The 15,901-nt window shown below is 39.5% G+C and overlaps 2 protein-coding genes across 3 annotated transcripts in view; one reads left to right on the top strand and one right to left on the bottom strand.

Moving 5' to 3' along the window:
• Positions 1 to 7,012, top strand: part of LOC124544824 — a 43,940-nt gene extending 36,928 nt beyond the window's left edge. Inside the window, exon 3 of the mRNA XM_047123518.1 lies at positions 6,424 to 7,012. Coding sequence (XP_046979474.1) covers positions 6,424 to 6,708 — 285 coding nt within the window. The 3' untranslated portion in view covers positions 6,709 to 7,012. The remainder of the gene's footprint in view (positions 1 to 6,423) is intronic.
• A 166-nt stretch (positions 7,013 to 7,178) lies between these two features.
• Positions 7,179 to 15,901, bottom strand: part of LOC124544823 (bleomycin hydrolase) — a 101,481-nt gene continuing 92,758 nt past the window's right edge. For both annotated transcript variants that reach the window (XM_047123517.1, XM_047123516.1), the window contains exon 9: positions 7,179 to 8,644. In XM_047123517.1, the coding sequence (XP_046979473.1) occupies positions 8,429 to 8,644 (216 nt within the window). In that variant the 3' untranslated portion in view covers positions 7,179 to 8,428. The remainder of the gene's footprint in view (positions 8,645 to 15,901) is intronic.

The raw sequence follows: 15,901 nt of genomic DNA, 5'->3' as shown, positions 1-15,901 counted from the left end.
GAATAGTAAAAATGGCAAGATTAAATCTGTGAACAAGATACTGAATGTGGGCTTTCCACGATAGTTTACTATCTATCTGAACACCTAGAAATTTGAACTGTTCAGTTTCGCTATACGTATGCCAATTCTGTGAAATTAGAATGTCAGGTTTTGTTGAATTGTGTGTTAGAAACTGTAAAAACTGAGTCTTACTGTGATTCAGCAGTTCTAGGCGCTTCAGTGTGGAACCGCGCGACCGCTACGGTCGCAGGTTCGAATCCTGCCTCGGGCGTGGATGTGTGTGATGTCCTTAGGTTAGTTAGGATTAAGTAGTTCTAAGTTCTAGGGAACTGATGACCTCAGATGTTAAGTCCCATAGTGCTCAGAACCATTTGAACCAATTTGTGATTTATCATTAGTTTATTTTCTACAAGCTGTGAACTTAGGTCATGAACTGCACTATTTGACACCGAGCCAATGTTGCACACAACATCCTTTGCTACCAAACTAGTGTCATCAGCAAACAAATATTTTAGAGTTATGCATAATACTAGAGGGCATGTCATTTATATAAATAAGGAACAGGAGTGGCCACAACACTGATCCCTGGGGCAGACCCCCCCGCCCCCTTGACCGTACTCCACTCAGACCCCACATCACAGCCGCTCTCAACATTGTGGATGATCTTTTGCTGTCTGTTGCTAAACTAAGAGGTGAACCACGTGTGAGCTAGTCCCCATATTCATCCAGTACCTCACAGAGAAAAGAGAATAGAGCATTTTCAGTTGTTAAACACCTTCTAAAACCGAACTGTACATTTGATAGCAAATCGTGTGTGATAAAATGATCAATGATCCTTACATACACAGCCTTTTCCATAACTTTAACAAACACTGATGGCATAGAAATAGGTCTAAAATTGTCTACATTATCCCTTTCTCTCTTTTTATAAAGCGGCTTTATTACTGAGTACTTCAATTGTTCAGGACACTGACCATGCCTAAAGGAAAAATTACAAATATGGCTAAATACAGGGCTAACATGTGCAGCACAGTACTTTAATATTCTGCTAGACACTCCATCCATCATGTCCAAGAGAGTCCTTAGTGTTTAGTGATTTAATTATTGACTCTATTTCCCGCATGTCTGAATCACACAGGAGTATATCACACATCAATCTGGGAAAGGCATTTGCGAAGAAAGTTGTAATACATTGTGTGTTTTTGCTGACAACAGTAATGTGAGTAATATCTCTTACCATATCACCACTGAGCAAAATAATGTAAAATTAGGATAAGGTTTGCCAAACTGCCAGCTTCATGTGCAACTGAACTGTCCATGTTTTCAACTTTGATTATTTCAACCAGTGCTCAGAGTCGCATAGATGTAGAGAAGAAATGATAAGTTTTACTTACCAAATAAAAGAAGGAAATGCCAAATTCTGCCTTTGCCCCTTCATTATTCTGATTAAGGCTTCAACATTGAAAAAGAAAAGGGAATGAGGGAAAACTTAACAGTAGTCGCAGACAAAGCAGAAAGATTAGTTTAGAGGATGTAGCAGGAGCAAGACCAATGCAAACAGTATTAATGGCATGTCTAAATGGGGGTAAATGATGTTTAACCACAAGGTGTGGATGCAAAAGACTATGGCATGTGACACAGACTGCAAATTTTACTTATTCTGTATTTATTACAAAGTATTTTCTCAGCAGTAATTCTATAGACGTTTAGGGCTGCTGCACAGGAACTGATAGGCCATCATATATTGACACTTATTTCTTTATAACAAAGTTTTTCACTTTCATTGGAGCTTTCAAGTGAGCTGAGCAAAACATTGCATTGTCCTGGTAGATGCAATCATGCCAAGGAAAAACCAAACTGCACGTATGAGTAGATGTACATTTGTGTTACCGGTAATCAATTGTGTCTTTCAGAATGACAAGACTGGCCAGGAAATGGCACAAAAACATCACTTGGTACTTTCACAAATTGTCTAGTTATCAAGATTTGAGACTTGAAGGGTCTTGTTTCCTGAGGTGGCAGCATGCCACTATCAAGCTTTGCTATTTTGAAAGACACATCCTAGGAGACCCACACCAGTGCATCACATGTAATCTGTTTCACAGAATCATAGATAATTTCGAGTAAGACACTAGATCTTACAAATGATTATATTTCCAAATTATTCTCACACTTCTTCAGTTATGCAAAACCTTTATTGTCTTGTTTAACTTCTCTTTTCTGAACCACATTACAATTTATCATTTTGCAACCCCCAAAAATCTGCCGCCCTGGACGGCAGCAAGATTTCCTCCTGTGTAGAGCCGGCCCTGTTGTAAATTTAAAAGAAAATCACAAACTTACCTCATTTGGTACTTTTACAAATTATCTGGTTATCAAGATTTGAGAATTAAAGGGTCTTGTTTTCTGCATGACAAGTTGCTTTGTTATTATAATCAGGCCTTTATTCTTCCTTTATGTAGATGTTGAGCAATAACAAGCAGCTTCTTTTTCTTCTCAAAGTAGCAACTTTTCTCCTAATATTATGGTGCAAGTACAACTACTATATAACATTATAAAGTTATACTTTATTGTTAAGTAGATCCTGAAAGCTGTTTTTGTTTTTAATGTGTATTGTGATTCGTACATGCTTCAAGTTGCTCCTTTGTGTAGGATCTACAGGACATGATAAGACTAATAAATATCCTTTGAAGCAAAATTTGCAGAGCTGTTCTCCTAGATAGTTTGTTTTGCTCTGTTGTATATTTCCTTTACAGTCTGAGTTTTTATTCCAGAAAATTTCCCCTGACGTACAGTTTAGGGCTAAGATTTCTTTGTCTGCATAAAATGTGTATTACACTCTCTCGTGGTTTTTAAACAATCTTAATTAGGTAACTGTACCAAGACAGCTTTGGTACAGGTATGTATCTCAAATAAAATGCTTAAAGGTTATTAAGATGATTCTTTGTGCAGACTTATACAAATTTGAATCAAAGCACGTACACATGTGTTCCACCCTTAATTCTCCCCCATGTGCAGTGGTGTCATTGATGGATTATGCATCTTGAAGGTACAGTTCACTCTGTGGACTACCTTTTTTTTTTTTACATAATACTTACTGATGAATTGAATTTGACACAAATAGAAGACATGATACCATGAATACAATTTCACAGAGAACCCAAAGATTTAAGGTGAAGCAAGGCACCTGGAATAGGCAACATTACCACAGGATGAATCAAACCCTTGAGACAACATAACACAACACGACAGAACTATTCCACTACATTTGTAAGATGATATGAGAAAAGCAAAATACTCCGAGAAGAATGTACTACCGTAACTTCCAATTCCAAAGGGGGCATGTGCCAGTGAATATTAACAGAACTGTCAGTTTAATACAGGGGGGGCAGTCATGAAGTTTTAATTAAAACCCTCCCCAAAAAAATAAACTTATGTAATTAAATGACTGAAAATCAAGGATGGAATAATGACAATAGCCACTACCCCTTTCATAATATTGTCAAACTTATGTAATTACTTGTTAGTTTGTGTGGAGGAAACACGTCTGCTGTCCTCTTATACATTGAAATACCTGCGCCACTAGACGATCCAAAACAACGTGGCATGGCCCATTGATAAAGTTGAGTATTGTGTAGTAATTCGTTTTCCGCAGATGAAGGGAAACAGCATTACAACAATCCCAAGTGTAAATGCAGTCTGGCAATAGCAGGGGAAGTGTTTCCAAAAAAGAGAAATACAAAAAGAAAAAATAATTGACAGTCCTGAAAGTTTAGGATTTGTGTGCAAATTACACGGTCTAGTCACATTAATATGACCACCTGTCAAATGCCTGAATAAACCACCTTTTGGAGAGTGAATGTTCAGGATGAGTCAGTCATTCTGGAAGGCTCCAGCAGGGATGTGGAGCCATGCTGACTCCAGTGCCACAGCCAGGTGCATTAGATTTCTTTGCTGAGTATTCAGAGTGTGAACAGCCTGATCGAGATAGTCCCACAGATTCTCAATTAGGTTTATATCCGGGAAGTTTGGTGAGCAGGGGAGTATGCTAAACTTATCTTGGTGCTCTCTGCATTACGCACTTACGTTGCGAGCTGAGGGAAAGATGGCACTGTCCTTCTGGTACATGCCATCGAGCCAAGGAAAAGCCAAACTACATATGGTCCCCGAGGATAAATGCATATTTGTGTTAGCCAACTGTGCCTTCCAGAATGACAGGATTATCCAGGGAATGCTATGAAAACATTCCACAGACCATAACACTCCCTCCTCCAGGCTGGACTCTTCCTAGGATTGTTGAAGGGCCCGTACACGCCAATGGCCATCTGTCCGATGGAGCATAAAACTTTCATCCAAAAAGGATTCCTGTCACCACTCAGTGAATGTCCAGTTGCGGCATTGAAATTCTAGCCTTTGTCACCAATGAACAGCAGTTAGCATGGGCCCATGAACCAGGTGCCTGGTGCAAAGACTCATATGCAGCAACATTTGCTGAATGAATGGTCGTTGGGGAGATACTGTTGGTAGGCCCCTAGCTCATCTGGGTGTTAATTGCTCAACAGTTGCACTTTTATTTGCCCATATAGATCTCTGCAGTTATCGTTCAACCATCACTTATGACGTGTGGTGCGTAACTGTTACCTTAGCGTTTTGGATCGTGCCATTTTGCCCTATCCTGTATACTTTAACCACGGCAGCACGTAAACAGTTTATGGAATTAGCCATTTCGGAAATGCTTCCACCTTTCGTCTGAAAACCAATGATTGTGATCTTTCGGACATCAGATATATCATTCTGGTTCTGCAATATGACAATGACTGCACTGTTTTCCACATTCCCTCAACACGATTTATGTACCCTGGACTCATAGTGCTGTCATCTGTGGGTGGTAACTGCATGTCTTAACATAGGCGGTGGTCACATTAATGTGTCTGTTTGTGTTCAAAACAATAGTTGCTTTCGTGAACTTAAGAGAAATGTGGAGGTGTGTGTGTAGTATCATCTACTGATCTACTGTTCAGTAGTTCTGAACTGGTTACGCACTTGACCAAAAATTTAATATGACATGTTGTTAGCCTTTCAGTTGCTCCATCCTCTTGGTGTTCTTGTAAATCCATGTTTCGGTTTCTGTTTTGTCTACAGTTGTTGGTTTCTCATGCATGGAGCTTGTGCAAGTTTGGATTAAAATTAGTGTTGCATTTTTAATTATCACCATCAGGTCCTTCTTTAGTAATTATTGTCATAACTTGTCCTTGTAGTGGTAGCAATAGAAAAAAAAGAAGCAAATTCATTTGCAGATTCATCTAGAAATTTCAAGTAAGAAAAAAAGAGAAACACTACAAAATTGAAAGTGTCACCCAAGTAAAGATCAGTTCTTGTAGCGCTAATGTTGTTTAAAGTAATAATTTTTTGTTTTTCCATCATTTCACATTAATTTAGGAAGAACAGAAATGTTTTTGTAGATATCACTGATGTGCTGTTTGCAATTTTGTAATTGCAGTGTTTAGCTGTAGCCACCCTAAACAAATACTGCTCATCAAGACACCCATTGTTGATGGAAAGTGTCAGTTAATTTCTTGTGACAGATGAAAAGATTTTTAAAGTGGAATTTTACATGCCCTCTCATTAGAGCAGTTGCAAATTAGTCTACTGCGGTATTCCTTTTATCGATGTGTATTAATACAAACAGGAAAGCACTTAGAATAACCAGTATTCCAGCAGCGATAACACCATGCTGACTGCTGATCAAGCACTGCTGTAGTACTGGTGATTGTAAATGTTTTATGTCCATATCAATACATATAGATAAATCAAATATTGCACTAGACTAATTTTAGACTGCTGTATCAAATGGGCATTTAAAGTCTGCTTTAATAATCATGTTGTTTGCAATTTGAAACAAAGTGATTCTTTCTGTTGACACTGGACATTGCATGAAAGATATAATGGGCAGTATAGTTTTGGGCTGATTCTAGCTACATATTGCAAAAATCTGCTGATGACTCTGAGTGACACTCTGTACTGTAGAGGAATAGATTTTTTAAAGAACAAATAGCATACTGTATAAAACAGGATTTGGACAGTTTCTTTCCAGAGTTGTTAAGACCTGTGAACCATATTGCCAACTCTTATCTAGCCTCAAAACACATCTATATGGTATAAGAGCTCGTGCATTACCTTTCTGTTCAATTATTTAAATGTCAGTATCATATAGTGTTTATTTATATGGAGGATCAGATTCAGACCTCTTGACTTTCGCTTGCAATTCACTTCATATTCTCAAAAACACACAGTATTCAGTTTGTTCACGAGTAAGGTGCTGTACTATTTTAATACATTTAAACAACCAGCATATGTTGTGTGCTTCTGGCATAAGGAGGATAATTTTTGTACTCGCTGCAAAATTTATATATTAATTTTCAGGCTGTGATGGCTGGCCGAATATCTGTTGGCCAGTTGTGGCTTGCACTTCGCCTGGGTGATGCTTTGACTGTGGCCCGCTGTAAGTTGTTTTTGGCGCTCAGTTTGATGCAACAGGGCAGACTGAGAGCTGCTCGTCAGCTTGTGCTGCAGCAATACATTGTTGCCAAGTCTGTGAAAGAAGTGGATCCGCGACTGAGCAGAATGTGCCAAGGGGTGTGGGCAAAGCTTCGGTATGCGTACCAGCAGAGGCACAACAGAAGAAAATCCAAATCCCGACAAGCTTAAATGAATAGCAGTTAACGAATTTATTCACACATCAGAATTATGAAACATTGTTAGGATGCAAATTGCTACTTGCGTCATACAAAGGAAGAGTTTACTACATGCAAGTGTTTGTATTAATTTCATTTCACATGTCACTAATTTTTTTATGACAGAACTGTGAAACAAACAACAAAATAAAGAAGCTGTAGCTTCATACTGATAAGAGTAAAAACAATTTTGCTGGCCTTCACAGTACTATGGTTGTGTTTTGTAACTGCAGGATAAAAAAAAATTTGCACAGTAAACATAATGGTTTTACATATAACTTGTTGGTATTTTATATTCTTATATAGTTTCCTGAAAACCAAACTGATCCTAAATGGCAAACATAGCCAATAAACCATGTAAGTAGAATGTAATTTCGCTCATCATCGTCAGAATTTAGTACCATGTGTACTGATTTCATGCTGTAAATGAAAGGATACTTCAAAGAAAACTTCCAAGAGTTATTTATTTTGGCATTGAATGTCCATTTACCTTGGATACACCACAGCGACTAAATTTATTACACTATGTAAATCAGCAAAAAACTGGAAAAGGGAACCTGATGAGACTTTTTACTGTGTATTGTTTGGAACACACAATTTAAAAAGTGTAATGATAAGTATAGAATTTTCCATTGACATGTAAAGGTAAGATTTATTTAGAACAATATAACGACACACAATTGTGAAATGTGCATGGTACTGTTCCTCACAAAAAGTAAATAATAATAATAAAACCTGCTGTATGGTAATTATATAATAGGAAACACGGCATAAGAAATCTTGCACTGTTAGACACTCTAAAATGCAATAATAGAAGATCTGAAGGGATCAGTGGAGGAAAGTGCTAACCCACAACAGCATATTTTCGGTTGCTGCATTTTACATGTATGGTTTAATTCAAAGAAAAGGATGTAAATACAGTAAGACAAAACAAATTAACTAGTGGACAGCTCTTTCTAGCTGTAAATATGGAAAAACTTGTTACGAGCATGTGGCACATTCAAAAACATTGCATAGTGTGACCAGACTAATCCTAATGAAATTGGGGGTTAGCACTTTCTTTCATCTATCCATATACACGTTTATATGACACCGCCTTAGCGTCTTTGCTTCAATGATTTCACTGTTATTTTTTCTGGGATACACAATTGTATGCCTTTTACATGTCTGAACAAGTTTGTTTATTTAACCTTCACATTATTTTCTTTTTCTGTACATTTTTATTGTTTGAACAATTAAGTATATCAATGAAGAAAATTGCTTCAACACACCCATCTGTAAGCAATATCTGTGATAATTTCAGAACACAACTATAAATATGAATCAAAACTTACTGTACATATAAAGGATAATATAAAATGGTATTTTACCTCAGGTTATAGCTATATAATTGCTAGTACAGAACATAGTCACCTTTTGAGTTACACAATATAAATTCAGAAATAAAATTGTATGATATATATTCGAGAATAAATGAAAAATTATAGCACTGGCAACAAAATTTCAAAACATTTCTCGCCAATTACCAAGTAATTTCATGTTTCACCTTACACAGAGGAGCTTGCAGTATAATTGCACTGCAGCATCAGATAATTTTTGAGACGAAATGTCTAGCACAATCTGATGCCCAAAACCACTTCCACAAAGTATCACTGACAAAAGCAGCGGATGACGGTTAATGCATAGCATATTTTTCAATGAGCTAATGTTCCCATGGGATCCCAAGCAGGTAAAACCACAGGTTCTTGCTCAAACACTTCAAGCACTTCTCGTGACACGAGTTTGCGGTCAACGACTATTTCGAGCACAAATTCCTTAAACCACTCTGCAGTCATCAAGAGGTACCCTTTCTCACCTCTGTCATCACCCCAAGAGTTTTCCACACGAAACTTTGTAGGCTTGCCATCTTCCTGCAAAAGTACTACCGTTAATATGTGAGTACATAGCTATATATGATAGGTGAAGGAGACTTAATAAATAAGCATCTGCCAAACCCACTCCTGTTAGTATGCCAATTGGACACAGAAATAACCAAGGAAGTTATAACTGTTTACTTCAAAGTATAAATAAAGACAATAACACTAGTCATCAGAAAAAGAAATCTAGTTGGCCCCTCTCTAAACTTGTCCACAAATTGCACTTTCTCTTTACACACACACACTTTCAAATTCTGAAGGTGGCAGGAGGGGTAAAATACAGGGAGCGAAAGGCTATTTACAATTCGTATAGAAACCAGATGGCAGTTAAAAGAGTCGAGGGATATGAAAGGGAAGCAGTGGTTGGGAAGGGAGTGAGACAGGGCTGTAGCCTCTCCCCCATGTTATTCAATCTGTATATTAAGCCAGCAGTAAAGGAAACAAAAGAAAAATTCGGAGTAGGTATTAAAATCCATGGAGAAGAAATAAAAACTTTGAGGTTCGCCGATAACATTGTAATTCTGTCAGAGGCAGCAAAGGACTAGGAAGAGCAGTTGAACGGAATAGACAGTGTCTTGAAAGGAGGATATAAGATGAACATCAACAAAAGCAAAATGAGGTTAATGGAATATAGTCGAATTAAGTCGGATGATGGTGAGGGAATTAGATTAGGAAATGAGTCACTTAAAATAAAAGTAGTAAAGGAGTTTTGCTATTTGGGGAGCAAAATAACTGATGATGGTCGAAGTAGGGAGGCAATGGCAAGGAAAGTGTTTCTGAAGAAGAGAAATTTGTTAACATCGAGTATAGATTTAAGTGTCAGGAAGTCGTTTCTGAAAGTATTTGTGTGGAGTGTAGCCATGTATGGAAGTGAAACATGGACGATAACCAGTTTGGACAAGAAGAGAATAGAAGCTTTCAAAATGTGGTGCTACAGAAGAATGCTGAAGATAAGGTGGGTAGGTCACGTAACTAATGAGGAGGTATTGAATAGGATTGGGGAGAAGAAGAGTTTGTGGCACAACTTGACTAGAAGAAGGGATCGATTGGTAGGACATGTTCTGAGGCATCAAGGGATCACAAATTTAGTATTGGAGGGCAACGTGGAGGGTAAAAATCGCAGAGGGAGACCAAGAGATGAATACACTAATACACTAAGCAGATTCAGAAGGATGTAGGTTGCAGGAGGTACTGGGAGATGAAGAAGGTTGCACAGGGTAGAGAAGCATGGAGAGCTGCATCAAACCAGTCTCAGGACTGAAGACCACCACCACATATAAAATCTAAAAACAAAGATGGTGTGACTTACCAAACAAAAGCGCTGGCAGGTCGATACACACACAAATATATACACAGAATTCAAGCTTTCGCATCCAACGGTTGCTTAATCAGGAAAGAGGGAAGGAGAGGGAAAGATGAAAGGATGTGGGTTTTAAGGGAAAGGGTAAGGAATCATTCCAATCCCGGGAGCGGAAAGACTTACCTTAGGGGGAAAAAAGGACAGGTATACACTCGCAAACACACACATATCCATCCGCACATACACAGACACAAGCAGACATTTGTAAAGGCAAAGAGTTTGGGCAGAGATGTCAGTCGAGGCGCAAGTAAAGAGGCAAAGGTGTTGTTGAAAGACAGGTGAGGTATGAGCGGCGGCAACTTGAAATTAGCGGAGGTTGAGGCCTGGCGGATAACGAGAAGAGAGGATATACTGACGGGCAAGTTCCCATCTCCGGAGTTCTGACAGGTTGGTGTTAGTGGGATATCCAGATAACCCGGACGGTGTAACACTGTGCCAAGATGTGCTGGCCATGCACCAAGGCATGTTTAGCCACAGTGTGATCCTCATTACCAACATCACTGTCTGCCTGTGTCCATTCATGCGAATGGACAGTTTGTTGCTGGTCATTCCCACATAGAAAGCTTCACAGTGTAGGCAGGTCAGTTGGTATATCATGTAGCTCTGCCTTTGATCGTGTACACCTTCCAGGTTACAGGACTGGAGTAGAAGGTGGTGGGAGGGTTCATGGGACAGGTTTTACACCGGGGGCGGTTACAAGGTTAGGAAACAGAGGGTAGGGAAGGTGGTTTGGGGATTTCATAGTGATGAACTAAGAGGTTACGAAGGTTAGGCGGACGGCGGAAAGACAGTCTTGGTGGAGTGGGGAGGATTTCATGAAGGATGGAGCTCATTTCAGGGCAGGATTTGAGGAAGTCGTATCCCTGCTAGAGAGCCACATTCAGAGTCTGATCCAGTCCCGGAAAGTATCCTGTCACAAGTGGGGCACTTTTGTGGTGGTTCTGTGGGAGGTTCTGGGTTTGAGGGGATGAGGAAGTGGCTCTGGTTATAGCCATGGGTACCAGGATGGCCCCCTCGTACGCCAACCTATTCATGAGTCACTTAGAGGAAGCCTTCTTCGTTACCCAGGCCTGCCAACCCAAAGTTTGGTACAGATTTATTGATGACATCTTCATGATCTGGACTCACAGTGAAGAAGAACTCCAGAATTTCCTCTCCAACCTCAACTCCTTTGGTTCCATCAGATTCACCTTGTCCTACTCCAAATCCCATGCCACTTTCCTTGACGTTGACCTCCATCTGTCCAATGGCCAGCTTCACACGTCCGTCCACATCAAACCCACCAACAAGCAACAGTACCTCCAGTATGACAGCTGCCACCCATTCCACATCAAACGGTCCCTTCCCTACAGCCTAGGTCTTCGTGGCAAACGAATCTGCTCCAGTCCGGAATCCCTGAACCATTACACCAACAACCAGAAAACAGCTTTCGCATCCCGCAACCACCCTCCCGACCTGGTACAGAAGCAAATAACCAGAGCCACTTCCTCATCCCCTCAAACCCATAACCTCCCACAGAAGAACCACTAAAGTGCCCCACTTGTGACAGGATACTTTCCAGGACTGGATCAGACTCTGAATGTGGCTCTCCAGCAGGGATACGACTTCCTCAAATCCTGCCCTGAAATGAGATCCATCCTTCATGAAATCCTCCCCACTCCACCAAGACTGTCTTTCTGCCGTCCACCTAACCTTCGTAACGTCTTAGTTCATCCCTATGAAATCCCCAAACCACCTTCCCTACCCTCTGGCTCCTACCCTTGTAACTGCCCCCGGTGTAAAACCTGTCCCATGCACCCTCCCACCACCACCTACTCCAGTCCTGTAACCCGGAAGGTGTACACGATCAAAGGCAGAGCCACGTGTGAAAGCACCCACATGATTTACCAACTGACCTGCCTACACTGTGAAGCTTTCTATGTGGGAATGACCAGCAACAAACTGTCCATTCACATGAATGGACACAGGCAGACAGTGTTTGTTGGTAATGAGGATCACCCTGTGGCTAAACATGCCTTGGTGCACAGCCAGCACATCTTGGCACAGTGTTATACCGTACGGGTTATCTGGATACTTCCCACTAACACCAACCTGTCAGAACTCCGGAGATGGGAACTTGCCCTTCAGTATATCCTCTCTTCTCGTTATCCGCCAGGCCTCAACCTCCGCTAATTTCAAGTTGCCGCCGCTCATACCTCACCTGTCTTTCAACAACATCTTTGCCTCTTTACTTCCGCCTCGACTGACGTCTCTCCCCAAACTCTTTGCCTTTACAAATGTCTGCTTGTGTCTGTGTATGTGCAGATGGATATGTGTGTGTGTGTGTGTGTGTGTGTGTGTGTGTGTGTGTGTGTGTGCGCGCGCGCACGCAAGTGTACACCTGTCCTTTTTTCCCCCTAAGGTAAGTCTTTCTGCTCCCGGGATTGGAATGACTCCTTACCCTCTCCCTTAAAACCCACATCCTTTCGTCTTTCCCTCTCCTTCCCTCTTTCCTGATGAAGCAACTGTTGGATGCGAAAGCTTGAATTTTGTGTGTATGTTTGTGTGTCTATCGACCAGCCAGCGCTTTTGTTTGGTAAGTCACATCATCTTTGTTTTTAGATATATTTTTCCCACGTGGAATGTTTTCCTCTATCTCTCTCTCTCTCTCTCTCTCTCTCTCTCTCTCTCTCTCTCTCTCTCTCTCTCTAACATCCAATAATCTTACAGAAAGCTCACATAAAAATCTTTTGAATCCATCTTCAATTGTACTAATGTTGAAGTTTACATATGTGAATAAAACACACAAGAGCTGTTGCGTAAATGATCGGTCATTCTTTTGAGACAAATATAGTTCTGTTACAGATACTAGCAAAGCAAGTTATGTGTGTAATATAAATGCAAAAGCTGACATCACTGCAATGACATTAAATGTTATCCACCCCACCACATGTTCACGCAAATGATTGTGCTGGGATAGGCATTCCTTAATCTGTGACAATCTATTGGACATGTTGTTGCCACATTTGTCATACTGTACTAAATTATTCTTGAAGGGGAGCAATAATTAACTCTGTATGTTATTCTCATAGGTTTATTATCTAACAGTACCAAAGTTCTTCTCACATTACTATTCGAAAAAATTATGTAGTAATCCCAAAATATATCAAGTAAGTTGCAGCACACTGCTACTTCAAAAATGAAATACCACATTGCTCATTAAATATTGGCACTGATATGGAATAAATCCCTAAGTTGATGAAATGCATCTTTGCTCAGGGTCTTTACGACACTGTTAATTCCTGGGTAGAATACAGTGAGTAATATATTTGATATATTGACATGTCAACAGATGTTTCAAACAAGAGGATATTGCAGGAGCCGAGAATGTGCTGCCAGACTAACTCCCATCTGTGCACAGTTCAGGGAAGCTGATGATTGAGGGAGGATCCAGATGGCCAGGTTGCGAAGCAGAACTGAAATCCAGAATGTTAGTTCAGCTGCATGTTGTGACACACGGTGGTCCGCTTAGCTCTCGGCGACAGTTTGGTGGTGGCCATTCATCCTGGTGGGCAGCTTGAAATACCCTGAGTAATGAGAGGGTGTAGTCATACAATAATAGGAGTAGGTGTCTTTAATGTGCTGAGTATCAAATGGGAAAACATCACTGGCAGTATGGATAAACTGCCTTGGGAAGTAATATAGAAAATTGCCACAAAAGATTAGACATACATCACATATGTGGAAAAACAAAAGTTGTAGATATACTAGTTACAAACAAAGCCAATCTTTTCAAGAATGTTATGAATAATAGAGAACCCTGATACTATTACAGGAACAAACAACTGTTGGGGGGTGGGGGGGACAACATTAGGCAAGTATGTGTCATGAACAGTGACTAAGTTGCAAATTGAGAACATTTAGTTCAGATTTAGCAAAAATGCAGAAAAATTGCATTTAAAGCTGAAAGTTGTACCTAGTAAAGCAAAAAATAATAATAATAATAATAATAATAATAATAAAATAAAACTGCTAATACTCGTCTCAGTTTAATGACACAATTATGAAAGTTTTGTGAAAACTGACACTACTGCACAGAATGTGCCAGAGAAAACTTAACAGTAATTTGTGCATCAACAGGAAGGAATATGTGTGATGCCTAGAAGAAGTTTCACTGCCAGGATCATACGTGAAGTCAATGAATGAAACCAAACCTTCCACTCAATTTCTCATGGGTCAATCTGGTGATGAAACTGGAAACAGCTGGCAGAAAGCAGAAATATTAAATATTATATTTAAAAATGTATCCACATATGAGTAAACTACCGTATCAATGCTGGATTACTGATGAGACTCACAAATTAAATATTTCAATATTAGCAGCCATGTTATTGAAAAACATTTAAGACTACTTAAGGCCAACAAAGAATCAATCCCTCATAGAGTTCCACTTATATTTCATATTGAATACAATGTAAAATTAGCTGTTATCACAGATTGTGTTTATCAACAATATTTCATGCAGCATATGGACCTATGTGACTAGAAAAGAACTTAATTTGTGTCATTCCTGTTTACACAAAGGATAAAATGTTGAATGCACATAATTACCGATCAATATTGTTGATGTCAGTCTGTTGTGGGACCACAGACTATATTGTAAGCTCACACACTTGTGATGTTTCTTGAGGAATACATGCTCTCGGCACAGAGTCAAGAAAAACACAGCTTGCTTTATTCATACACAATAGATGCAGGTGAACAAGTAAACCCTGTCTTCTTAGATATCCATAATGTGTTTGAACCTGTGCTACATCATCAACTATCAACCGATGTACGATTACATGGATTATCTTCTCAGATATGTGGTTATCACAGGGAATATTTCAATAATCAAATCTAGAATAGAACTGGATGGTGAATGTTCCACAGAAATGAAAGCAACATGGTGCACCCAAAGGAACAATAACAGTCCCTTATGTTTTCAATACACACAAATGATGTATCAAAGAGGATCAGCAGCATTATAAGACTGTTTGTTGACAACACTGTCATGTACAGAAAGTTTCATCATGGGATGATCATTAGGAAGATAGAGAGTTGCAGAAGACTTGGGCAAATATTGGATTAGAAGATTCGTGGTCAGCATCTTGACCATACCACATGGTACATGTACAAGACTTAGATTTGTTGGAAGGGGCTCTAGGAAAATGCATACAAGGTACTAGTGCCACCAGTTCTAGACTATTGGTCCAGTAATTGGATCACATAGGAACAACAGCAGTCGTTGAATTAATCCACAGATGTGTGGCTAGAATAGCAACAGGCTGGTATAGCCCATATGATGATGCAACAGAAATGGTAATCGTTGGAAGAAGTTCTCACAAAACACTGTTAGGTAAATTAAGAAAACCTGTATTTGAAAATATCCGCGCACACTCATTATGCTACCACCATTGTATATCTCGAGAAGGGATTGTGAGAATAAGATGAGAGAGACTGAAGCACATTCAGAGGCAATTAGTCATTTTACATTACTCAATACCTGAATGGTATAGGAAAGAAAATTGATAATATTAGTATATTATTATGAAAAGCATAGTTGCTACTCACCATATAGCAGAAATGCTGAGTTGTAGATAGGAACAACAAAAAAACTGTCAGAAAATGAGCTTTCAGCCAATAAGTCCCTTGTCCAAGATATCCGTCTCAAACGAAGGTCTTGTTGGCTGAAAGCTTCTTATCTGATAGTCTTTTGGTTGTGCCCATCTGCGACTCAGCATCTCTGCTATATGGCAACAACTATCCTTTCATAATACAACTATCCTTTCATAATATTGTCACATTCCATCCTGAATTTTCCACTGTTGATAATATTGGTACAACGTATCCTCCGCCAAGTGTGGAGCAGT

The sequence above is a fragment of the Schistocerca americana genome, chromosome 8 (assembly GCF_021461395.2).
Source record: "Schistocerca americana isolate TAMUIC-IGC-003095 chromosome 8, iqSchAmer2.1, whole genome shotgun sequence".
NCBI classification, from domain to species: Eukaryota; Metazoa; Arthropoda; class Insecta; order Orthoptera; family Acrididae; genus Schistocerca; species Schistocerca americana.
Note: the sequence above shows the minus strand (reverse complement) of the source record. Positions and strands in the feature narration are given on the sequence as shown.